Source organism: Erinaceus europaeus, chromosome 16 (assembly GCF_950295315.1).
Source record: "Erinaceus europaeus chromosome 16, mEriEur2.1, whole genome shotgun sequence".
In the NCBI taxonomy this organism is placed as follows: Eukaryota; Metazoa; Chordata; class Mammalia; order Eulipotyphla; family Erinaceidae; genus Erinaceus; species Erinaceus europaeus.
In genome coordinates, this window is record NC_080177.1 from 46,133,485 (window position 1) to 46,158,824 (window position 25,340).

Sequence of the window (25,340 nt, forward strand, 5' to 3'; positions counted from 1 at the left end):
CCCCAGTATTCAGTTGGCTAAAGTATCAATGAAGTAACTTTACTAAACCTTCTTAATATTTACAGAAATCCGAATTGTCCATTTATTATATCTCATTGACAAAGCCACCCAATTTATAGAGACACATAGTCATAGAGACACTTTTTTTTTTTTTTTCTTTTTTCAATGCTGGAATGTTTGTTTTCCTTTTATTATGGTGGATGACATTACTGCTCTTGGAAAATCCACAGAGTCCCTGTTGGCAAGTCCTTACCATTAAAGGACACCATGCCAGTATATACTCCAGCTAACCTCACCAGCCTACCCAATTCTCTTTCTGCTGACCTAATTTTCGTGTCAGTTCTTCTCTACCTGGTCTTTGCCTCCTAGTTTTTCTTATTCCACAGCTGACCCTCTATGAAGAAGAAGAATTTCATCAGCTGGCGCTGACCCACCAGAGGACCAGACTTGCTGTTTCTTCCCCTGAACATCACATCAACTGACTGCATCCCTTAAACTTGCTGGTGGACTTTGGGACAATCTCTCTATGCTGCTGGACACATTGAAAATCAACTTCGACAGTCCATTTGACTTCACCTCGGACAGCTTGGAGCCTCTCCAGAGACAGATGAACTCCCTTGCCAAGGTGGTACTCCAGAACTGCCATGGTTTGGACTTGATTTATGCTAAATAGTGTGATCTTTGTCTAGAAAAATGTTGTTTCTTTTGTAAATGAAATTAGATTTGTAAAACCGAAATGTTAATATCTTGCACAAACTTAGCTGTGATATTAAGAATTCCTTTTCCACTTTCAATACTAACTCCTGGTTCTCTTCTCCTTTAACTGCTTGGCTTCTGCCTCTCCTAGGCCCTTTGCTAGCTATGGTAGCTCTATCAATGATTATTCCTTGCCTCATTCAATTCCTCAAGAAACGCATACATGACATAATTAATGTTACAGTACAGAGAGTCTCAGTTCACACTTACACTCGTATTCCTTTAGAGGAAAGAAATGCTCTAACTGACATTGATCCATAAACACAGTTCATTAATTAAAGAAATTAGGAGGAGATGTTGGGAACATGTGTGAGCCTGATAGAGCTTAGGGAGAACCACCCCCATCTTTGGATGGAGGTCTGAGAAGATAACCTCTTGGTAAGTCTCTCTCAACCGAGGTGAGCATAAGGGGGGAAACTCAGACTTGGTTCTTTCCTTCTTGACTCTCAGGCCCACAGATACCCCAGTACTTCCCTCCATTAACTGCAGGCCACATGGCCGCAGATTCACTCATTCAAAGTCACCTTCTGATCACAGAAGAACACACCTTATCACACACTTTATCACACACCTCAGACCCCAGACAAGAGAGATTCCAAACTATATGGCCTTTTGATATTCATCTTCTCTCTGTCTCACCCTACGGGTTTAACCCCTATGCTTCTCTCAAATACCTTTGGATAATTAAGTTGCTTGTGTTATGGAAAATAACTGTCTTGTATCTCATCAATTCCTGTCATACCAACCCCCTACCTTAGGGGCATGCTGACTGTTAAGAAACCTGTAATTTCTGTCATATTGCAACAATAATTACCTCCATTGCTTTTCTATTTAACTCATGTCCACTTTGCCAATAAACGGACTCTAGGATTCTGGGACTCTAAGGACTCAGATTCTAGATTCACGCTAAGAGTCCCCTGTTGTCTTTTACTTCGTGTCACCCCTTTCGTGAGTGAGAAAGAACCAGCCCGTTACCTTTCCCCTGGAGGACACCCTGCCAGAGAAGGAGAGAGACACCCCGAAAGTTATGCAAAAAGACTTCAATGCTTGAAGCACCAAAAGTTCCACGTTCAATTCCTATTACTACCATGCACCAGAGCTGAGCACTGCTCTGGTAAAATAAATAAATAAAAGGAAATATAGTAGATACGTGGTTTACCAAAAGATATGCTGGAAAAGATTATGGTGATTTCATTTGTGATTTATTTTTTAAAGACTTTTTTTTTAATTAATTTTTTTTTCTTTAAGAGGCTAAAGACTTTTTTGTTATTTATTTTCCTTTTGTTGCCATTGTTTTATTGTTGTAGTTATTATTGTTGTTAATGTCATCCTTGTTGGTTAGGACAGAGAGAAATGGAGAGAGAAGGGGAAGACAGAGAGGGGGAGAGAAAGAGAGACACCTGCAGACCTGCTTCACTGCCTGTGAAGTGACTCCCCTGCAGGTGGGGAGCCATGGCTCAAACCGGGATCCTTACTCTGGTCCTTGCACTTCGTTCCACATGCACTTAACCTGTTGCGCTACCGCCCGACCCCTTATTTTATTTTTTAATTTTATTTTATATTTTTTACCAGAATACTGCTCAGCTCTGGTTTATGGTGGTGCAGGGGATTGAACCTGGGACTTCGGAGCCTCAGGCAGGAGAATCTCTTTGCATAAGCATTATGCTATCTACCCCCACCATTTTTTCCCATTCTCTTTCTTTCTTTCTTTCTTTCTTTCTCTCTGTGTCTCTCTTCCATTCTTCCTTCATTCCTTCTCTCCTTCCTTTCTTCCTTCTTTCCTTCCTTCCTTCCTTTATTTCTTTTTTTTTTATTTATTCCCTTTTGTTGCCCTTGTTGTTTTATTGTTGTTTTCGTTGTCGGATAGGACAGAGAGAAACGGAGAGAGGAGGGGAAGACAGAGAGGGAGAGAGAAAGATAGACACCTGCAGACCTGCTTCACCGCCTGTGAAGCGACTCCCCTGCAGGTGGGGAGCCGGGGTTCGAACCAGGATCCTTGTGCCGGTCCTTGTGCTTTGTGCCACCTGCGCTTAACCCGCTGCGCTACAGCCCGACTCCCCCCTTTATTTCTTTTTTTTACCTCCAGGGTTATCACTGAGGCTCATTGCCTGGACTACCAATCCACTACTCTTGGAGGCTATTTTTTCCCTTTTGTTGCCCTTGTCATTTATCATTGTTGTGGTTGTTGTTATTGCTGTCGTTGTTGTTGGATAGGACAGAGAGAAATCAAGAGAGGAGGGGAAGACAGAGAGGGGGAAAGAAAGATAAACACCTGCAGACCTGCTTCATTGCTTGTGAAGCAACTCCCCTGCAGGCGGGGAGCAGGGCTCAAACAGGGATCCTTTCGCTGGTCTCTTTGCACCACCTGTGCTTAACCCGCTGCCCAACTCCCTCTTTTCTTTTTAAACCAGAGCACTGCTCAGCTCTGACTAATGGTGATATGGGAGATAGAAAATGGGATTTTGGAGCCTCAGGCACAAAAATATTTTGCATGGGAGTCCAGCGGTAGTGCAGCGGGTTAAGCGCACCTGGTGCAAAGCGCAAGGACCGGACTAAGGATCCTGGTTAGCGCCCCCGGCTCCCCACCTACAAGGGAGTTGCTTCACAGACAGTGAAGCAGGTCTGCAGGTGTTTTTCTCTCCCCCTCTCTGTCTTCCCCTCCTCTCTCCATTTCTCTCTGTCCTATCCAACAGCAATGACAGCAAATCACAACAATAATAACCACAATGACTATAAACAAGGGCAACGAAAGGGAAAAAAAATAAAAAGAAAGTCTTTAAAAAAAAAAGTACTAGGGAGATAGCATAATGGATATGCAAAAGCCTTTCATGCCTGAGGTTCTATCCCCAGAATCAGCATAAAGCAAAGTGGAGCAATAATGCTGGTCTTTCTCTCTGTATTAGTCTCTCTGATTAAAAATAAAGAGGGGGGGTCGGGTGGTAGTGCAGCGTGTTAAGCGCACGTAGCACAAAGCGCAAGGACTGGCATAAGGATCCCATTAGTGGCCCCCCCCACCAACAGGGGAGTCGCTTCACAAGCGGTGAATCAGGTCTGCAGGTGTCTTTCTCTCCCCCTCTGTCTTCCCCTCCTCTCTCCATTTCTCTCTGTCCTATCCAACAAAAAATGACATCAATAATCACTACAACTATAAAAAACAATGGCAACAAAAGGGAATAAATAAATATAAAAAGAATTTATATAAAAATAAATAAATGAATAAATAAATAAAGAGGGATAAAACAACAAGGGCACGTGGTGCAGTGGATAAAGCATTGTGTCTCAACGATGAAGTCCTGCGTTCAATCCCCGGCAGCACATGTACCAGAGTAATGTCTGGTTCTTTCTCTCTGCCTGTCTTTCTCATTAATAAATAAATCCTAAGAAATAAAAAAAAAAAAACAAGGCAACAAAAGGTAATATTAAAAGTAAATATTAAAAAATATTAAAAAAATAAAAATAAAGGGGCTGCCGGGTTGAGCACACGTGTTACAATGCACAAGGACCAGGGTTCAAGACCCTGGTCCCCACCTTCAGGGGGAAAGTTTCACAAGTGGTGAAGCAGAGCTGCAGGTGTCTCTGACACTCTCCCTCTACATCTCCCCTTCCTCTCAATTTCTGGTTGTTTCTATCCAATAAATAAAGATAATAAAAATTTGAAAAGTAAATAAAAGAATTATGAAAAGAGTTTATAAAAAAAAAAGAGAGAAAGAAAAGAAGGAAAAAAACCTTAGGTTTGACTCACAACTTGTAAATACACTAGTGTTTTATGGTTAGTTAACTTCCGGGGGCTCAGGTCTACCTTGAAAACTTGTGATCAATGAGTGAGCACACAATGCTAAGTTATTACTCTTCAGAAGTAGGTGCACCATGGTACAAAACTATAAAGGATGTAGAAAGTAAGATGGCGGGAGCCGGGTGGTAGCACAGTGGGTTAAGTGCAGGTGGCGCAAAGCCCAAGGACCGGTGTAAAGATCCCGGTTCGAGCCCCCGGCTCCCCATCTGCAGGGGAGTCACTTCACAGGCAGTAAAGCAGGTCTGCAGGTGTCTATCTTCTGTCTTTCTCTCCCCCTCTCTCCATTTCTCTCTGTCCTATCTAACAACCACAACTACAACAATAAAAAACAAGGGGTGGGTGGGTGGATGGAGAGAATACAGGTCCAAGAAGGATGTCAGAGGACCTAGTGGGGGTTGTATTGTTATATGGGAAACTGGGAAAATGTTATGCATGTACAAACTATTGTATTTACTGCTGAATGTAAAACATTAATTCCCCAATAAAGAAATTAAAAAAAAAAAAACATGAGCAACAAAAGGCCAAGTAAATAAATAATAAAAGGAAAAAAAAGTAAGATGGCAAATCTGAAGAAACAGGCTGCTTCTGGCAACTGCACTATCCCATTGCAGTTCCGGTCTCTCCTCCAAGGTGTTGTGTTACTATGGCAACAAGCACGCGCTGCGCGAGGCTCAGCTCTCTGACGGTTAATGATCTCGGACACCGCACTCTCCGTGGACAAACAACTCCACTGGGCATCCCACACACTGGGTATCGAACTAATTTCTGGAAAGTGAGGGTTGCGGCGGGGTAGCGATAATGGCCAAGTCCTCTGTTTCTTCGCCGCTGGAGGACTTGGATTTGAACGGAGAAGAGATCCAGCGACTCACCTCGGCCTTCAAGGACCCGGAGTTCCAGCGAATGTTCGCAGAGTACGCGAAGGAGCTCACCGACCCCGAGAATAGGCGTCGCTACGAGGAGGAGATCACCGCGCTGGAGCGGGAGCGCGGCGTGGAGGTGCGGTTCGTCCATCCACAGCCGGGCTACGTTCTGCGCACCAGCCTGGACGGGGAACGGCGCTGCTTCGTGAACGTGTGCAGCAACGAGCTGGTGGGCGCGCCCAGCAGCCGGCCCGGGCCCGGGAGCGCGACGTCGGGCAGCGAGTGGTCCCTGCCCTACAGCCTGGCGCCAGGCCGAGAGTACGCCGGGGGCAGCGGCACCCGCTACACGGTCTACGATGTGGTTTTCCACCCCGACGCGCTGGCGCTGGCTCGGCGCCACGCGCGCTTCCGTCAGATGCTGGACATCACGGCCCTGGAAGCCGTAGAGAGGCAGTTCGGGGTAACGCTGGACTGTAGGAACGCCAAGACCCTGAAGATCAAGTACAAGGGAACGCCGGACGCCGCGGTGCTGCGCACGCCCCTGCCTGGAGGCGCCCCAGCGCGGCCGGAGGGGGAGCCAGAGAGACCGTTCCCCACTTTCCCCAACTCTTACCAGTGTCCCGCAGCAGTCCGGATCGCCTCCGAGGGCTCGCAGCCCCAGGCGCCCTCAGAGGCGGTCCAGCAGCCCGCGCCCACCGAGCCCCGTTACAGTGTGGTGCAGCGCCACCACGTGGACCTCCAGGACTACCGCTGCTCGCGAGATTCTGCGCCCAGCCCCGTACCCCAGGAACTGGTGGTCACCATCGAGCTGCCGCTGTTGCGCTCGGCCGACCAGGCAGCTCTGGAGGTGACAGACAAGCTCCTGTGCCTCGAAACGAGGAAGCCCGACTACCGGCTGCGGCTTTCGCTGCCGTACCCGGTGTACGACAGCCGCGGCAAAGCTCAGTTCAACAAGGCACGGCGGCAGCTGGTTGTCACGCTGCCGGTGGCGCAGGCGGCTGTGCGCCTCCAGCCGGCCTCGGCGCCGGAAGAGCCCGCCAACCCGTCCGGAACTGACGGCACCGTCTGCGCTTCGACTCACCGCGGGAAGGTAGGCCCCGCCGCAGGTCTTGCGGGCGGTGGGGACTTGACTTCCTGTGAGGCGGAGGCTCTAGGCGCGGGACTCGCCTTCCCGGGCATCTTCGCGGAGGAGCTGGACTCTGAGCGAGAGGAGCAAGACTTCAGTGAGCGAGCGGTCTCGTCAGCGGGCACCGGGAAGGAGCCACCTCGCGGGGAGGGGGGCTCACCTGGGGACAGTGGCGTAGGTCCTTCTCCAGGGGACCCGACTGGAGGAGCGACTGAGAACGGGTATCGAGGTTTGGAGACGCCCCTGGTCGAAGAAGGCTCCAGCAGCGAGCCATTCGGTCGAGCCATGGGCTTTCCAGGGACCAAGAGTAGGGAACCTATGTGTCCCCCTTTGCAGTGTAGTCAGGATGAAGAATCCCTGACTCTGCTCATTCAGGTGCCTCGGATCCGGCCGCAAAGTCTTCAAGGGGATGTGAATTCACTCTGGTACAAACTGTGTTTTTCCACGCAAGACTTAATTCATTATTCCTTACTATTACAATTTGCTCCAGAGAATAAATTGAGTACCAGAGAACCCGTACTTAGCATTTCTTCGAACAATGTGGTGATCCAACTGGCCAAATCTCCGGAGAGCCGTGGACATTGGAGAGAGTGGTATTATGGTTTAAATGACCATTCTTTGGAGGTAATTTTTTTTCCTGTAGCCTTAATAACTGAGATACTTCATTGCGCCTCTCTGTTTATTTCATTACTTCATTTTCATATTTATTTATAAACGAGAAGGAGGAGAGAGAACCTCTCGCAGGTAGCGATGTTGGGGTTGAATCCCGGACCTCATGCTTGAGAGTCCAACACTATCCACTGTGCCACCTCTGGGCCCTCTCAGTTTAAACAAATTATTTTTCCCTTGATATTTTAAAATTGATACATGTGATAAACGGAGTCAGTGCGTGTTTGATGTATATATATTTAAGGGAAGAAAAAGTCTTCTGGAGTATGAGTTTCAAATCTTCAAAACACATTGACTCCAAAGGAGAATAGGAATGTATTCCTAGGAACTTGTAGACCTCTAAACTTGTATGGGAAAAGCTGAGAGTGCTTCCATAGCATCAGACATTCTCAAAGTGGGTTGAAACAAAAAATTTAGAGAGTACTTCATTATGGGCATCTTTAACGTTGATGAATAATTTTTAATGTGCATGATCCAGAGATTAAAAAAAAAGAAAACTCAGCGAATACCACACAGTTCTAAAGTAGGAAAACAACCTTTCACCCAAGTATGACTTGAAATCCTATATTCTTTCAGCCATATGGTGCTCTGCAATATTAGTTGTTGATGTTGGTATGGTTATTTCCTGGTAGATCTTGTATAACATTGAAATCACCACTTTTTTGTGTATGTTTTAATGACAATCACATTAAAATGGCTGACATGTAGTCAACAGTTATATAAGTATTTGTTAAACAGCACTGACATCAGCTTTACCTTTTTTAGGCAAAGACTGTAAAGAACTGGGGTTAAGCATTGCCTATTTTCCTTACTACTTTTTTTTTTTTTTTTTTACTTCTAGGTTTATCCCTGGGGTTTATCCCTGGTGCCTGCACTACAAATGCACTGCTCTTGGAGACCATTTTTCCCACTTTGTTGCCCTTGTTACTGCTTTTGGACAGGACAGAGAGAAATAGAGAGAGGAAGGGAAGACAGAGATGGGGAGAGAAAAATAGACACCTGCAGACCTACTTCACCACCTGTGACGTGACCCCCCCCTGAAAGTGGGGAGCTGGGGCTCGAACCAGGATCCTTAATGGCAGTCCTTGCGCTTTGCGCCATGTTAACTTAACCCACTGCACTACCACCTTCTACATAATTTTTTAAAATATTTATTTATTTATTTATTCCGTTTTGTTGCCCTTATTTTATTGTTGTAGTTATTATTGTTGTTGTTATTGATGTCATCGTTAGGTAGGACAGAGAGAAATGGAGAGAGGAGGGGGAAGACAGAGGGGGGAGAGAAAGATAAGATACCTACAGACCTGCTTCATTGCTTGTGAAGTGACTCCCCTGCAGGTGGGGAGCCGGGGGCTGTTCCCAGCAAACTTTTTCTCCCAATATAGAGGGTGAAAGACAGAGAGGAGGGAGAGATAACACAACACTGCTTAATGTTCTTTTAAGTTTTTTCTTTCATGATGTTCCCATATAGTGATCAAACGTTTGAACTCAGGTCCTCATGCATGATAAAGTGTATCCTATACTGGATGAGCCATCTCCTGGTCCCTACCTCACTTTTGTTTGTTTTTAAATATATATATTTCAATTTGTTTATCAATGAGAAAGGACCAGAGCATCACTCTGACACATGCAATGCTGAGAATCAAACTCAGGAGTCCATTCCTGTAAGAACACTTTATTCACTGTGCCACCTCCTAGACTGCCCTATCTCTTTTACATAAATAGCTGTATGCTAGTGTCACACTGGACTATTTCTTTCCTTCCTTCTTTTTTTTTTTAAGAGTGTATTTATTTATTCATGAGAAAGAGAGAGAGAAAGGGGAAAGAACTAGACATCATTCTGGTACATGTGCTGCCTGGGATTGAACTAGGGACCTCATGGTTGAAAATCCAATGCTTTACCCACTGCACCACCTCCCGGACCACAACACACTTGGACTATTTCAATGCTTAAACACAGAATGAATATAATTTAAGACTAGTTACACAGAATTTGAATAGATCCTGTCATGCGTATTACTTACCTGCATGTACGCATGTACGCATTCTTTGCCGATCTACTCTACCCCTTTTGCTACTGTTACTGCTCTGTACAATACAGTTTTGTCAGGAAAGCACAGAAATAACATTAAGTGGGCCAGTAAAATAGCTCACTTCGATAGTACGCTGCTTTGTTATGTGCACGACCCAGATTTCAGCCTGACCTGGACTTCATTGAAAGTTTTGGTGCTGTGGACTCTTCTCTAAAACAAATAAAACATTCTCTCTAAAATATTCTAAAACAAACAAAACATTAAGTAAATGTACATTTAAAAGCATGATCCTGTATAATAACTCACTGAGTAGGGTGCCTGCCTTGTCATATGTGCAACCCAGGTTTTTATCTTGTCACCATATCGGACTGGAGGCAGCTCTGATGCTCTGGTCTCTCTCCCTCACATCCTCTCTGCCTCTCTGTTTTAATAAAAAGAAAAACAGGGCAAGGGTAGATAGTATAATTGTTGTGCAAAGAGATTCTCAAGCCTTAAGTTCCAAAGTCCCAGGTTCAATCCCCCACACTGCCATAAACCAGAGCTGAGCAGTATTCTGGCTTAAAAAAAAAAAACAAAAAACCCTTGAACTATGAGAACTTGAATGAGCTATGTTCTGTCAAGTATGACTTGTAAGGCAGAATATTCCCCCCCTTTTTTTTTTAATTTTAGGAAAGGCTGTTTGTCAATGAAGAAAATGTTAATGAGTTTCTTGAAGAAGTATTGAGCTCTCCATCAAAACAGACATTACCCCTAACTCCACCATTAATTGAAGTTCTTCCAGTTAATGATAATGAAATTCAAATTCATGCAAAGGTAAGGATTTACATGACCTTTATAGAGTAGTGATTTGGGTCAGGATTAAAGCCTAAAAGCCCTCTTGTTTTATTGATATAATTTTTATTTATTTTCCCATTTTGTTGCCCTGGTTGTATATTGTTGTAGTTATTGTTATTGATGCCGTCATTGTAAGATAGGACAAAGAGAAATGGAGAGAGAAGGGGAAGATAGTGAGGGGGAAAGATAGACACCTGCAGTCCTGCTTCACCTATGAAGTAAACCCCCTGCATTTGGGGAGCTGGGGGCCCAAACAGGGATCCTTAAGCCGGTCCCTGTACTTCGTGCCACATGCGCTTAACCCACTGGACTACAACCCAGCTCCCACAAGTTATATAATTTAATTCCAAAATAACTAATCTCTGAAAAATAGAAACTAACTTTTGTGAAGATTGAGTACTGGTCCAGGAACAAATGAGTGATGTTGACTCTCAAACCTCTGCAAGTATGCCATATTTATTTATTTATTTATTTTTTAGATGAGAGCACTGCTCAGCTCTGGTTTATGGTGGTGCTGGGAACTGAACCTGGGAGCTCAGAGCCTCAGGCATGAAAGTCTTTTTTTTTTTTTGCCTCTAGGATTTCTGCTGGGGCTTAGTGCCTGTACCACGAATCCCATTACTCCTCGCGGCTTTTTTTTTCTTTCCTTTTTGTTTTATCATTGTTGTAGTTATTATTAAATATTTATTCCCTTTTGTTGCCTTTGTTGTTTTATTGTTGTAGTTATTATTGTTGTTGGCATTCTTGGATAAGACAGAGAGAAATGGAGCGAGGAGGAGAAGAGAAAGACGCCTGCAGACCTGCTTTACCGGGTATGAAGCGACCCCCCTACAGGTGGGGAGCCTGGGGGCTCCAACCTGGATCCTTAAGCTGGTCCTTGTGCTTTGCACTACATGCGCTTAACCCGATGCGCTACCGGCCGACTCCCGTTATTATTATTATTGTTACTGATATCACTGTTGGATAGGACAGAAAGAAGTGGAGAGAGGAGGGGAAGACAGGGAGGGGGAGAGAAAGATAGACACCTGCAGACCTGCTTCACCGCCTGTGAAGCTAATCCCCTGCAGGTGGGAAGCAGGAGGCTGAACCGGGATCCTTACTCTGGTCCTTGCACTTCGCACCACGTGCCCTTAACCACGTGCGTCACCGCCCGACTCCCTTATTGATATAATTTTTAACAAAATTTATTACCCGTTATTGGATATAGACAGAGAAATTGAGAGGGAAGGGGAAGATAGAGACACCTGCAATACTGCTTCACAGCTTGTGAAGCTTTCCCCAACAGGTAGTGAGTGACCAGAGGGGCTTTAACTTGGGTTCTTGCACACTGTAGCATGTATGCTCTACTGTATGAGCCACCACCTCTTCCTCTGATAGTAATTTTATTCTATTTTATTTTTCACCAGAGCACTGATTAGCTCTAGCTTATGGTGGTGTGGGGAATTGAACTTGGGCTTTTGGAGCATTAGGCATGAGAGTCTCTTTGCATAACTTATCTATCTACTCCCAGCCCTGATATTAATTTAAAATGTATGTATATAACTCTAAACATTTAGGAAGAGTGATATTAAGAGAATTTTGTATGTATTTACTATGTGTGAAACACTCTGCAGTTCATTTTTTTTACAAGTTATCTAATCCTTTAAGCTTTTTTTTTTTAATATTTATTTATTCCCTTTTGTTGCCCTTGTAGTTATTACGTTGTTGGATAGGACAGTGAGAAATGGAGAGAGGAGGGGAAGATAGAGAGGGGGAGAGAAAGATAGACACCTGCAGACCTGCTTCACCACCTGTGAAGGGACTCCCCTGCAGGTGGGGAGCTGGGAGCTCGAACCAAGATCCTTATGCTGGTCCTTGCGTTTTGCGCCACCTGCACTTAACCCACTGCGCCACCACCCAACTCCCTGTTTAATTTATTTTAACCAGAGCACTGATCAGCTCTGGCTTATGGTGGTGCAGAGGATTGAACCTGGGACTTGGGAGCCTCATGAGGTAAGGTGTCTATCTTTCTCCCTCTCTATTTCCCCCTCACCTCTCAATTTCTCTGTCCTATCAAAAAAAAGGAAAAAATGGCTAAAGTAGCAGTGGATTTGTAGTGCAGGCACCTAGCCCCAGTAATAACCCTGGAGGCAAAAAAGAGAGGGAGAGACACTGATAGCCCTGCTACACCACTCACAATGCTTTCCACCTGTAGGTGGGGACCAGGGGCTTGAACCCGGGTCCTTGGGCATTGCAACATGTGTGCTCAACTAGGTACACCACCATCGGGCCCTCCAAGGCAACTTATTATTATTGTTGTTAAATCTTTATTTGATAGAGACATCTGCAGCACCGCTTCACCACTTGTGAAGCTTTACCCTGCAGATAGGGACCAGGGTATTGAACCCAGATCCTTGCGTATTATTATTTTCCTTTTTTGCCTATGTTGTTTTTTATTGTTGTAGGTATTGTTGTTATTGATGTTGTCGTTGTTGGATAGGCCAGAGAGGAGAGTCGGGCGGTATCACAGTGGGTTAAGTGCACGTGGCACGAAGCTCAAGGACCAGAGTAAGGACCCGGGTTCGAGCCCCCGGCTCCCCACCTGCAGGGGAGTCGCTTCACTGGCGGTGAAGCAGGTCTGCAGGTGTCTGTCTTTCTCTCCCCCTGTCTTCCCCTCCTCTCTCCATTTCTCTCTATTCTAACTACAACGACATCAGTAACAATAATAACTACAACAACAATGAAAAACAACAAGAGCAACAAAAGGGAAAATAAAAAAAAAGAAAAAAATGGAGAGAGAAGGGAAAGACAGAGAGGGCGAGAGAAAGACACTTGCAGATGTGCTTCACTGTCTGTGAAGGGACTCCCCAGGTGGGGAGTCAAGGGCTCGAACCCGGATTCTTCACTGGTCCTTGCACTTTGTGCATAACCCGCTGCGCTACCACTCAACTTTTTTGTTGTCGTTGTTTGTTTTGTTTACCAGAGCATTGCTCAGCTCTGACTTATGGTGGTGCAGGGAACTGAACCTGGGACTTTGGAGCCTCAGGCAACTTTAATAAGAGAATACCATGTTTGCCTTATAGAAAATAGTAGCACTGAGGGATGCCTTTGAGATGGGGAATTTGGAAGCAGGTCTGCATGAGTTTTTTTCTTGAAATTAAAAACACAGATCTTAAAACAAACAAACAAACAAAAAAAACAAAACACAGATCTTGACAGAGGACCTAGTGGGGGTTGTATTGTTATATGGGAAACTGGGAAATATTATGCATGTACAAACTATTGTATTTACTGTTTAATGCAAAAAATTAATTCCCCAATAAATTAAGAAATTAAAAAAACAAACACACACAGATCTTGGGGAGTCAGGCGGTAGCGCAGCGGGTTTAGCGCACGTGGCACAAAACGCAAGGACTGGAGTAAGAATCCGGCTTCAAGCCCCCAACTACCCAACAGCAGGGGAGTTGCTTCACAAGTGGTGTCTTTCTCTCCTCTCTCCATTTCTCTCTGTCCTATCCAACAACGACATCAGTAATAACTACAACAATAAAACAAGGGTAACAAAAGGGAATAAATAAATATTAAAAAAAAAAAAACCAACAGATCTTATTTCTAGAGGATACCAAATTTAATTTTCTGGGTTTTTTTTTTTTTAAAGAATAATTTGTTGTTTTTTTTCTGAAAACAGTTGCAAGAATGTAGTAACTCTTTTCATCATGATGAAAAGGAAGAAAGAGTTAATGAAGGAAGTCATGTGACTGAAAAGAAGCATACACATTGCCCTACCACCTCAACAGCTGATTCCAATTTATCTGTAGCAGTTCAAATTTCAGACTTGGACAGGTGTGGTTCAGCTGCATGCTTGCAACAAGAGTCATTTGATATTTCTCATAAGCAACCAGAGTCAAAAATGAAGCCTGAAACTATGAAAAAAAAAAGTGCCACTTACTCAAATGAGGGAAAAGATCATTTAAAAGAACCAGTAACTGAAGAGAAGAAATTAGATGGAGATCATTTATCTTCATCATTTAACAAAACTACAGTTGACAACATACCTGGTTTTGACAACATAAAGGAAACAAACCTGCAGGATGGGAGTGTGCAGATTATCAAAGATCATATAACACATTGTGCATTCAGTTTTCAGAATTCTTTGCTCTATGACTTGGATTAATTCTATATAATTTTATAATGTGAAAGTTAAGAGTAAAACTTTGGTTCTTTTTCTGTTATTTGTTAGTATAAAATATTCAAGAAAGTATAAAATTATTATTTTTATTTTAAAGGATATATACTTTTGCATGTTAAGTTTCCTTAATTGCTGTTTTGGTTTTTTTTTTAATAGATAAGTATTTCTTCTAATAGAAAACTAAACTTGGAGCTAGGTGGTGGTGGACCTGGTGCACATGTTACAATGGTTAAGCCCCCAGTCCCCACCTGCAGGGGGAAAGCAGTGCTGCAGGTGTTTCTTTGTCTTTCTCCTCTATCTCCCCCTTCCTCTCAATTTCTGGCTATATCTATTCAATAAATAAAAAAAGATAATTAAAAAATAAATAACAAAGTGTTTAAAAAAGAGAGCTAAATTTTAATAAAATATTTGCTTTCAGCTTCTTTTGTTTCTTGTTAATAAAGTTTGGGGGAAGAGGATATACACAGTAGAAGCACATCAGTCTCACATACCTGAAGTCCCAGGTTTAATCTGGCACCACCATATGCCATAGCTGAGTGGTGCTCTCATCACTAATGAAAATAAATCTCTTAACAAGAAAATTAAGTTTCAAAATAAGCAACTTTTCTATCACAAAAAAAAAAAAAAGCGTAGGGATGCAATTAACTGAAAGTATGAATGTGTATGCTGGGGTAGAATTTCAAAGCAGTGTTTTTACAGGGTTGGGAGATAGCTCATCCAGTTGAACACACTGTATTTTCCATACCTAGGTTTTAGCCCCTGGCACCATACAGGAGTATCATGTGTGCTTAGGTGTTTCTCACTCCTCTTAAATTAAGGAAAAAGAATCAGGAACTGGGAGATAGATCACCTGGTAGAGTGTACTTTATCATGCATTAAGTACCTGTGTTTGAGCCCCAAGCCACCACGTGGGAGCACCATGCAAAGGGGAAGCTTCAGTAACAACATAAGCACAGGGCCCTACTGTGCCAAAACAGCGTGTTTTGAATATGTGTTAGAGAACAGAGTATAGTGTTCCCGGAGATGGCACAGTGGATAAAGCATTGGACTCTCAAGGATGAGGTCCCAAGTTCAGTCCCTGGCAACACGTGTACCAGAGTGATGTCTAGTTCTTTCTTTTGTCTCTCTCCTTCTATCTTTCTCATTAATTAATAAACAAAATCGGGAGTCGGACTGTAGCACAAGCGGGCTAAGCACAAGTGACGCAAAGTGCAAAGACCGGCATTAAGGATCCCGGTTCAAGCTCTAGGCTCCCCACCTGTAGGGGAGTCGCCTCATAAGCGGTGAAGCAGGTGTCTATCTCTCTCTCCCCCGTCTTCCCCTCCTCTCTCCATTTCTCTCTGTCCTATCCAACAACGACGACAACAATAACTGCAACAATAAAACAAGAAGGGCAACAAAAGGGAATAAACAAAATCTTAAAGATTAAAAAAAAAAAAAGTGGTCCGGGAGGTGCAGCAAATAAAACATTGGACTCTCAAGCATGAGGTCTGGAGTTCAATCCCTGGCAGCACATGTACCATAGTGAAGTATGGTTCTTTCTCCTTTCTCATTAATAAATAGAAAGGGAGTTGGGCGGTAGCGCAGCAGGTTAAGCACAGGTTGTGCAAAGCGCAAGGACCGGCATAAAGATTCCTGTTCGAGCTCCTGTCCTGGCTCCCCAAATGCAGGGGAGTTGTTTCAGAAGTTCAGGTGTCTTTCCCCCTCTCTGTCTTCCCCTCCTCTCCATTTCTCTCTGTCCTATCCAACAATGACATCAACAACAACAATAATAACTACAACAAAACATACATACATACATATATATGTAGTGTGTGTGTGGTGTGTAGGTCAATGTTTCCTTTTTAGGTATAGATAGAGGAAGAGAAAGTGAAAGAGACCACAGCACCAATGCTTCCTTCAGTGTGGGGGCTGGGCTCAAATGTGGGTAGAGCATATGGCAAAGTAGCACACTATCCAAGTGAGCTAGCTATTTCACTGGTCCCAAAGTCAATGTTTTCTAATATACCTGAGAGGATTATATTACTAATTTTGTAGAATACTATTTTTACTTGCAGCCTGGAGAAAATCCTAGATTTTAAAAATTGTATTTATGGGTGGGGGTATAGCATAATGGTTATGCAGAGACTTTCATGCCTGAGGCTCTCAAGTCCCAGGTTCAATCCCCCACACCACCATAAGCCAGAGCTGAGTAGAGAGCTGGTAAAAAAAAATTTTTTTTTTAATTTTTTTTATTTAAGAAAGGATTAATTAACAAAACCATAGGGTAGGAGGGGTACAACTCCACACAATTCCCACCGCCCAATCTCCATATCCCACCCCCTCCCCCGATAGCTTTCCCATTCTCTATCCCTCTGGGAGCATGGACCCAGGGTCATTGAGGGTTGCAGAAGGTAGAAGGTCTGGCTTCTGTAATTGCTTCCTCGCTGAACATGGGCGTTGACTGGTCGGTCCATACTCCCAGTCTGCCTCTGAACTCGAGATTTCATGTTTGAGAGTCCAATGCTTGCTTTATCCACTGCACCACCTCCCTAGTCATTATCTTAGATTATTTTCATATGGAAAGTCTTAGGACAGTAAGAACAAAAACAGGAAGGAAGATACTTTTAGATCACTAGGGAGGTTTGAAGTCTAGAAATTCACAGATTTACATGATGTTGATAAAATCTAGTACCAGATAAAGTCTGAGCACAGTACAAGTAACACAAAAAATATGAATAATTAAGGGGCCAGGCAGTGGTGCACCTGGTTGAGCGCACATGTTGCAATGCACAAGGACCCAGCCCCCACCTGCGGGGGAAAGCTCTGCGAATGGTGAAGCAGGGTTGCAGGTGTCTTTCTCTTTCCCTCTCTATCTCCCCCTTCCTCTCGATTTCTGTCTCTATCCAATAAATAAATAAAGATAATAAAAAATATGAATAATTTACTCCACCTTAAGTAGCCATATGCACTCGCAACCATAATGTAAATTTTAATTAAATGTAATGATTTTGAAATTGTTCATTTAATACATACTTTTCTTTGAGTGAAAGAACTAACATCTACATAGAAATTAGTCTGTGAGTGATTTTTGGTTGAAAATAATTTTTATACAAAAGAATTCCTATGTTAAATGTTAAGTGAGCAAATTTTAAGCCTACTTTCTACTATTGTCATTTAAAAATATATAGCTTCAGTTAAAATCAAGCTGGCACTAGAACATATTTCATTTTGGCATAACTGAACCTTGTGTTATTTGAAAACAATATAGGCTGTTATTTGTTTACACAGCAGCTTTTATTGTTCACTATCAAACCCTAATTCAAAAGTTTCTTTCAAAGGAAACATTGCTAAGAACTATATTTTCTTTATTTTAAACTGTTACAGTATACAGAAAATAAATATGAATTTTCTAGACTGCTTTCACTGAATTTTGGTGTAAAGAGTAAACAATTTATTCTGCAAAGTGACTACAAATATTTTTATGCAAAAATGATTATTTTATTTTGGCAGCACTAAAAGAAAAGAAAAAAAAACAGGGCCACTGTATTTCTACACTGAGGTGAAAACAATGCTTAAACTTTCTCACTCATCAAATACATTCCAATAAAAAGTATGTTCTATGAAGCTTCCAGAGCACAGGCAAATCTTAACACAATAATACAAGAATCCTTAATACTGAAAATGTTTTGATGGGATGTTTAACAAACATAACTTTTAAATTATAAAACCAGTGAAGCAATTCCTTCCTAGTAACTGTCAAGAGTGAAACTTGGCTTATTTCACTAATACTCTTAACTTCATTGTAATACTTTTTATTTTACTGTTGTGACAATTTAATGTTTCCCATTTTCTCTTTTATTAATAATAATACAGATTGATCTTTAAAACCCAACTCCCAAACTGAAGATCTGTGTATTAAATCTTTTTCAGACTTAACTGGAAAAAGAAGTTACTATATTTGGACAACTTTCTTTCTTTTTTTTTTTTTTTGCATTGAAGCAGAAGCCGGTTCTTAAACCCTTTTGCTCAACTGTATATCCTATTTGGACAAATATCAAAAATAGAAGACTGTCACATTTGCTTTTTCAACTGTGATTTTTTCACTGCAGTCTTCTATAACTTTTACAGAGTTCATGGTCCCTAATATCACCCCATCCTCCATTTTTCTTAGGTGCTGAAAGGGCTCCAGTTGCAAACTTCTGATTGATGATTAGAGTTTCTGGAAACAAGTATTGTTTGTTACTACTTAAGAGTGACTCAATTTGGGCACTCTGGGTGGATGGTCTACAGGTTTTCTTATGGTGCATACCACAGTCTCCAGCATGAAAAATCCTAGGAACTTGAGGAACCAGCACTTTCCAGAATCGTGGAAGACAAGATACAGTCAAATATTGAAGAGTCCAGTCCCAGTTATAATCATCATAAGTACAGAAAGTGTCTGTGCAATCGATCAGCTTCTGATAAGCTTCTCGGGTCAAGGCAAGACCCATATTGTGCTCTGTGGATTTCCAAGTTTTTACATCTACCTTGTCAGCAATGCCATAGAAACTGCCACTAGCGGTATAGGTCCCCAGGGAGAGTACATCACATTCTGGACACTCCTGCTGCCTTAATTTCCACATCTTCTTAAAGACCTGGTAAAAATCTGGGGCTAAGTAGTGATCTTCCTCTATGAAAAGTATGAGGCCAGCATAGTCTCGAAGAACTTTGACTCTCTCCCATACAAAATGCAGCTTCCACCACCAATGGTGCTTGGTTTGGGAGAACTTGGCCTCTCTATAATGGCCGAAGGAGTCTGGATACTCAGCATTGATGCATCCCATCTTCAATGCTGCTTTCTTCTCTAAGTCTCTGGGGCAATCTCTGGGGTCACTGCCCGGAAACTCGTTCGGGTACAACTGAATGCTGAAAGGGAAGAACACCTGCAGAACTGGACAGAAATCAACGCCAGCGACCAGCTGATTGATCTCCGTCGACCAGTAGTCGAGGCTAAAAATGACCAGGACGTCGTCAATGCCCTGCACTTTTCGCAGTGAATCCAGCAGCAGTCGGAGGTATTCGGGTCGGTTATGCACCTGGACCACTAGCACCAGCTCTCGGGGCGACCAGGAGCCGGCCTTTTCTACATTCCTCAGCGTCTGGTCAAAGTTCAGCTGGTACACCAGGGAGCGGTACCGCAGCGTCAGGTTGTCCGCCTCAGGCTGAGGGGCCGCCGGGACTAGCGGAACCGCCGACTCGTTGGACACTCGGCGGAGGTCCACCGACACCGCGGGGTGGTCCCCGCCCCGGCCAACCGCACCGCGCACTGGGTCGGAGTCCGGCAGCGGCGGGGCGAGGACCTCGTTCTTCCTTTGTCGCCCATTGCTGTTCCAAAGGACGAAGCCGCAGGCAGCCACCACGAGCGTCAGGATCAGCACCTTCCGTTTGTAGATGCGGAACCTCATGGCCTCGGGGGCCCGGAGCGCCGCAGGCGGGCGCGGACAGGAGCTAGCAGCTTCTGCAGAGAGGGGGCGGGCGGAGAGCGGCCGTTGCCTCGGCCTGTAGCGGTGAGAACCTGCCCCCGTGGCTGCCCTAGCTAACTCATCCCGGGCCCCGGGGGCGTAGGCTCCGAAGGCTCTCAGCTCCCCACCGCTGCCCGAGCTCCACACATCCTCTGCCTGACAGTTGCAGCTCGCGCGGCGGGCCCGCTGCTAAGAGCTGCGGCTCGGCATCGCCTTGGTCCTCTCCATTCAGCACAGGTCCCGGAAGAAGTCCTGCTACGGCCCCACCGCACCCCGGCTTCGTTACCTGTGACTCCAATGGCTCGGCGTCCTCATCCTCAATGAGAGCCCCGGGTGGCCAAGCCCCAGCTACGCAGCCTGGGACCACTCCGGCAGCGACCCCTCTGACAGCCTGACACTGGCCCACCGAAGCTCCACGGCCCTTGAGCCCACACCCCCTCCGGCCTGCTGCCCAGGGTCGTTGGTTGGCGCTTCCAAGCCATGTCCGGAGACGCCCACCGGGTGCCTGCTGCTCATTGGGCTGCGGCACTGTCACTCAGATTCAACTTCCGCTTCCCCGTCCTTTTCCGGTTAAGCGCTGGCGGAGACGGGCACGGTAACGTGGGCGCTAAATTTCAGGTAATTCTAGGTTCGGACCTTCGCTGCTCCATAAGGACCTTCTGGTGTTCAGGAGCCCGGCTGATGGACTAGATTATGGGGAAGGGAAAGTAAAACCGGCAGCCTTTGTTGGGGAGAGTTGAGCAACTGGAACCTCCCTCCAGCAGAGGTTCTAGCATGGCGGCTACTGGGCTTGGAGACATACGCTAAGGACACGTCATACTTCGAGGCTGCCGGAGGGAGACTAGTGAAACTGGGCTTAGGCGGTTCTTGGAGAAAGGGCAGGGGCGGGTCGGAGCAGTAAGCTGCTATGTCGCGATCAGAACCAGGCGTTCGTGGGAGTTGGAACTTGAAGGAAGAGTGTCGGGAGGAAGGGAGCCTTGGCCCTCTATTTCTATTGGAGAGAATGAAGAAAACAATCCTATGTTTTGCTCTTGCGACAGCCACAGTAGACTACGTCTCAAAGGAACCTGCTTTGTACAGGGATCAGAGTGCTGGGCGTCCTTGCGCAGCTGCTCAGTTGCCTAGTGAGTATCATTTTTTAAATGTTCTGACAGTTAAAACGTTATTTTATTTTTTTCAAAATTTTTTTTAGACTATTTATGAGAAAGATAGGAGAGAGAAAGAACCAGACATCACTCTGGCACATGTGCTGCCGGGGATTGAACTCAGGACCTCATGCTTGAGAGTCCAAAGCTTTACCACTGCGCCACCTCCCAAATCACAAAAACGTTATTTTAATAAGTCGCGCTGTGGAGGTAGAATAATGGTTATGGAAAAGACTTTCATATTCCAGCTATGGAAGTTCCCACGTTCAAACCCCAGCACCACCCTAAGTCAGTGCTGGCTAAAAAAAGCAAAAAGTGCACTATTTTTTTTCTTACTCGTGAATTTACTGATATGCACTGTTCCATTTTCCTATAAGTATGTACAAAGTACTTTTAACCTTTCAAAATGGAACACGGAGGGGGGGCAGTCGGTGGTGCACCTAGTTAAGAGCACACATCCCAGTGCAAGGACCTGGGTTCAACCCCCTGGTCCCACCTGAAGGGGGAGTGGTGAAGCAGTGCTGTAGGTGTCTCTTGTCTCCCTCTCTCCCCCGCCTCTCAATTTGTCTCTATACAATAAATAAAAAATATATTATTATAATTTTGCTCTTTTTCCCTTTTGTTACCCTTGTAGTTATTTATGTGGTTGTTGGATAGGACAGAGAAATGGAGAGAGGAGGGGAAGACGGGGAGAGAGACACCTGCAGACCTGCTTCACCACCTGTGAAGCGACTCCCCTTCAGGTGGGGAGCTGGGGGCTTGAACCGGGATCCTTGTACTGGTCCTTGTGCTTCATGCCACTGTGCTTAACTCGCTGTTCTTAACCTGACTCCCAGTAAAAACATTGGGTAGTGGCACATATGATTGAGCGCACATGTTACAGTGCACAAGGACCCAGGTTCAAAACCCCGTCCCCACCTGCAGAGAGCTTTGCCAGTGAAGCAGTGCTGCAGGTGTCTCTATCTCTCCCTTCCCTCTCTATTTCTGACTTTATCTAGCCAATAAATATAATTTTATTATGCATGTACAAACTATTGTATTTACTGTAGAATGCAAAACATTAATTCCCCAATAAAGAAATAATTTAAATAAAAATTAAATTAAAAAAAGATAATTTAAAAAAAGTTTAACGAATGCTGCCATTATTTAACCTCTTTTGTTACAGTTCTCATCGTGTAGACAGGCTACTGCAAAGATGGTCAATGTACCTAAAACCCGAAGAACTTTTTGCAAGAAGTGTGGAAAGCATCAGCCTCACAAAGTGACCCAATATAAGAAGGGCAAAGATTCCCTGTATGCCCAGGGAAAGAGGCGATATGACCGCAAGCAGAGTGGCTATGGTGGGCAGACAAAGCCAATTTTCCGGAAGAAGGCTAAAACCACAAAGAAGATTGTGCTTAGGCTTGAATGTGTTGAACCCAACTGCAGGTCCAAGAGGATGCTGGCCATTAAGAGATGCAAGCATTTTGAACTGGGAGGAGATAAGAAGAGAAAGGGCCAAGTGATCCAGTTCTGAGCTTTGGAACTCCAGTTTTGAGATGAAAATGTTTCAGTAGGAAAATTATCTGTGAAAATAAAGATTTGTATGCATACTACTGTGTTTTTATTTTTTATTTATTTTTTAAAAATATTTTATTTATTGATTCCCTTTTGTTGCCCTTGTTTTATTGTTGTAGTTATCATTGTTGTTGTCGTTGTTGGATAGGACAGAGAAATGGAGAGAGGGAAGGGGAGACAGAGAGGAGAGAAAGATAGACACCTGCAGACCTGCTTCACCGCCTGTGAAGCGACTCCCCTGCAGGTGGGGAGCCGGGGTTCGAACAGGGATCCTTATGCCGGTCCTTGTGCTTTGCACCACCTGCACTTAGCCCGCTGCACTACAGCCCGACTCCCCTGTGTTTTTATTTTTTAATACTTATTTTTGTTGCCCTTGTTTTATTGTTGTAGTTGTTGGATAGGACAGAGAGAAATGAAGAGAGGAGGGGAAGACAGAGAGGGGGAGAGAAAGACAGACACCTGCAGGCCTGCTTCACCACTTGTGAAGCGACTCCCCTGCAGGTGGGGAGCTGGGGGCTCAAACCGGGATCCTTATGCCAGTCCTTGCGCTTTGTGCCATGTGCGTTTAACCCGCTGCACTATTGCCCGACTCCCATGCTTTTTTTTTTAATATTTATTCCCTTTTGTTGCCCTTGTTTTATTGTTGTAGTTACTGATGTCGTTCTTGGATAGGATAGAGATGAAGAGACATGGGGAGGACGGGGGGGGGGGGGGGGGGGAGGGGGGGAAGAAAGACCTACAGACCTGCTTCACCGACTCCCATTTCTGTGTTTTTATATAGACAGGTGTGTGCATGCTTTGACAACAGCTCACTGTCTAAGTACGGTATTTTGTTGGTCACTAATGTGCATATTAAGGTAATGGTAAATTATTTGTAAGTAAATTATGGTTTATTCTCTTAAGTTTCTCACTTAAAATCTTGGTCCAAGGGATTCAGGCGGTAGTGCAGCGGGTTAAGTGCACGTGGCACAAAGTGCAAGGACCTGTGTAAGGATCCTGGTTCCAGCCCCGGCTCCCCACCTGCAGGGGAATTGCTTCACAAGTAGTGAAGCAGGTCTGCAGGTATCTTATATTTCTCTCCCCCTCTGTCTTCTCTCCATTTCTCTGTCCTATCCAACAACGACGACATCAAGAACAATAACTACAATAAAACAAGGACAACAGAAGGGAATAAAATTTTAAAAAAATCTTGGTCCACAAGAGTTAGAAATTTTTTTTTAATTTACTACGATGACTTATGCCGCCTTCTAGTGTGCTTTTTCTTCCCCCCTTTTGTTGCCCTTGTTTTTTCATTGTGTTGTTAGTTCCTTGTACATGGTAAAGTAAATGTGCTACCTGCAACCCCCAGAGTTACGTATAAAGGAATTTCACAAGTGTGTGAATTCATAATCATGACCTGCTGAGAAAGGTCCCAGTCATTTGAGTTAGTACATTTTTGCATATTTAAGACTGATTCAGAGCTTTGGGGAAATTGATTACTACAGCTCTGTTCGCCATTCCTGAAGCCTGCATCATGGGTGGGAGTGGGGACAGACTTGAACCAGGTTCCTTGAATACTGTAGGTGTGTGCTCTACCTGATATGTTATTACCTAGTATTTTTTTAATTTTCCCTTTTGTTGCCCTTGTTTTGTTGTAGTTATTGTTGATGTCATTGTTGGATAGATAGGACAGAGAGGAATGGAGAGAGGAGGGGAAGACAAGAGGGGGAAAGACACCTGCAGACCTGCTTCACCACATGTGAAGCATCTCCCCTGCAGGTGGGGAGCCGGGGGCTCGAACAGCGATCCTTAGCCGGTCCTTGCACTTTACGCCACCTGCGCTACTGCCCGATCCCCTATTTTTTTTAAAAAAGATTTTATTTATGAGAGAGAAAGGACCAGACATCACTCTGGTATAAGTGCTGCCAGGGACTGAACTTGGGACTTCATGCTTGAGAATCCAATGCTTTATCCATTGCGCCACCTCCTTTTGTTGCCCTTTGTCATCATTGTTAGCTAGGACAGAGAAATGGGGAAGACACCCGCAGACCTGCTTCACCCTGCTTCACCGCCTATGAAGCGACCCCCATGCAGGTAGGTGTGGGCGGGCTCAAACCGGGATCCTTGGGCTTTGTGCCACATGCGCTTAACCCACTGCGCCACCGCCCGACCCCCATCCCACAGTATTATTTTTAATGACAGGACGGTGAGAGTTGGTTTATGGTGATAGCTGGGATTGAACCTGGGAGCTTGGAGCCTCAGGCATTTGTTTTTATCAGAGTGCTGCTCAAAGCTTCAGCCACTAAAGTCTTTTTGCATAAAAAATACACTGTTCTAAAAGTTAAGTTGTGGGCTGGGGAGATATAATATGTAAAAGACTTGCCAGAGGGCTCAAAGGTCCCAGGTTCCACCATAAGCAGTACTCTGGTCTTTGACTCTCATTAGGATACAATAAAATAACGAGATTAAAAAGTACACCACTTTAAGGGGTCGCAGATTAAGCACACATGGCACAAAGCACAAGGACCTGCATAAGGATCCCAATTCGAGTCCCCAGCTCCCCACCTGCAGGGGAGTCCCTTCACAGTGAGTCAGGTCTGTAGGTGCCTTTCTCCCTCTGTCTCCCTCTCTCAATTTTTCTCTGCCCTATCCAGCAATGGCAATAAAAATAAGGGCAACAAAATGAGAAAAATGGCCTCCAGGAGCAATGGATTCATAGTGCAAGCAACCAGCCCTAACAAAAACCCTGGAGGGGAAAAAAAAAGTACACTGCTGGGAGTCCGGTGGTAGCCCAGGTGGCACAAAGCTCAAGGACTGGCGTAAGGATCCCGGTTTGAGGTCCCAGCTCCCCACCTGCAGGTCCCCACCACAGGCGGTGAAGCAGGTCTGCAGGTGTCTTATATTTCTCTCCTCATCTTCCCCATCTCTCTCCATTTC

The 25,340-nt window shown here is 44.5% G+C and overlaps 3 protein-coding genes and 2 long non-coding RNA genes across 9 annotated transcripts in view; 3 read left to right on the top strand and 2 right to left on the bottom strand.

Annotated features, from left to right (window-relative positions):
- The window catches only part of LOC132533452 (uncharacterized), a 40,786-nt gene extending 35,231 nt beyond the window's left edge, over positions 1-5,555 (bottom strand). The window contains exon 1 of the long non-coding RNA XR_009545346.1: positions 5,419-5,555. This is a non-coding gene — a long non-coding RNA (uncharacterized LOC132533452). The remainder of the gene's footprint in view (positions 1-5,418) is intronic.
- Positions 1-25,340, top strand: part of LOC132533451 (uncharacterized) — a 385,390-nt gene that overhangs the window by 113,276 nt on the left and 246,774 nt on the right. The window lies entirely within an intron of this gene.
- Positions 5,027-14,935, top strand: DNAAF2 (dynein axonemal assembly factor 2). Of its 3 annotated transcripts, none has more exons than XM_060175059.1 (3): positions 5,027-6,499; positions 9,907-10,050; positions 13,739-14,935. In XM_060175059.1, the coding sequence occupies exons 1-3, from the start codon at positions 5,348-5,350 to the stop codon at positions 14,222-14,224; spliced, it is 1,782 nt and encodes a 593-aa protein (XP_060031042.1). In that variant the 5' UTR covers positions 5,027-5,347; the 3' UTR covers positions 14,225-14,935. The 3 variants fall into 3 exon arrangements, with proteins under 3 accessions (XP_060031042.1, XP_060031041.1, XP_060031040.1); XM_060175057.1 differs by having other exon boundaries at positions 5,050-7,159; XM_060175058.1 differs by lacking the exon at positions 9,907-10,050 and having other exon boundaries at positions 5,048-7,159.
- Positions 17,570-20,163, bottom strand: MGAT2 (alpha-1,6-mannosyl-glycoprotein 2-beta-N-acetylglucosaminyltransferase). Its single transcript, XM_016194628.2, has 2 exons — positions 20,009-20,163; positions 17,570-19,718 (listed from the first exon to the last, which is right to left on the bottom strand). The coding sequence occupies exon 2, from the start codon at positions 19,663-19,665 to the stop codon at positions 18,322-18,324; it is 1,344 nt and encodes a 447-aa protein (XP_016050114.2). The 5' UTR covers positions 19,666-19,718; positions 20,009-20,163; the 3' UTR covers positions 17,570-18,321.
- Positions 20,188-22,462, top strand: RPL36AL (ribosomal protein L36a like). 3 transcript variants are annotated; one of them, XM_016194629.2, is made up of 3 exons: positions 20,237-20,340; positions 20,763-20,846; positions 22,033-22,462. In XM_016194629.2, exon 3 carries the CDS (start codon positions 22,063-22,065, stop codon positions 22,381-22,383), a length of 321 nt encoding a protein of 106 aa, XP_016050115.1. In that variant the 5' UTR covers positions 20,237-20,340; positions 20,763-20,846; positions 22,033-22,062; the 3' UTR covers positions 22,384-22,462. The 3 variants fall into 3 exon arrangements, with proteins under 3 accessions (XP_007537813.2, XP_016050115.1, XP_016050116.1); XM_016194630.2 differs by having other exon boundaries at positions 20,255-20,340; positions 20,803-20,846; XM_007537751.3 differs by lacking the exon at positions 20,763-20,846 and having other exon boundaries at positions 20,188-20,340.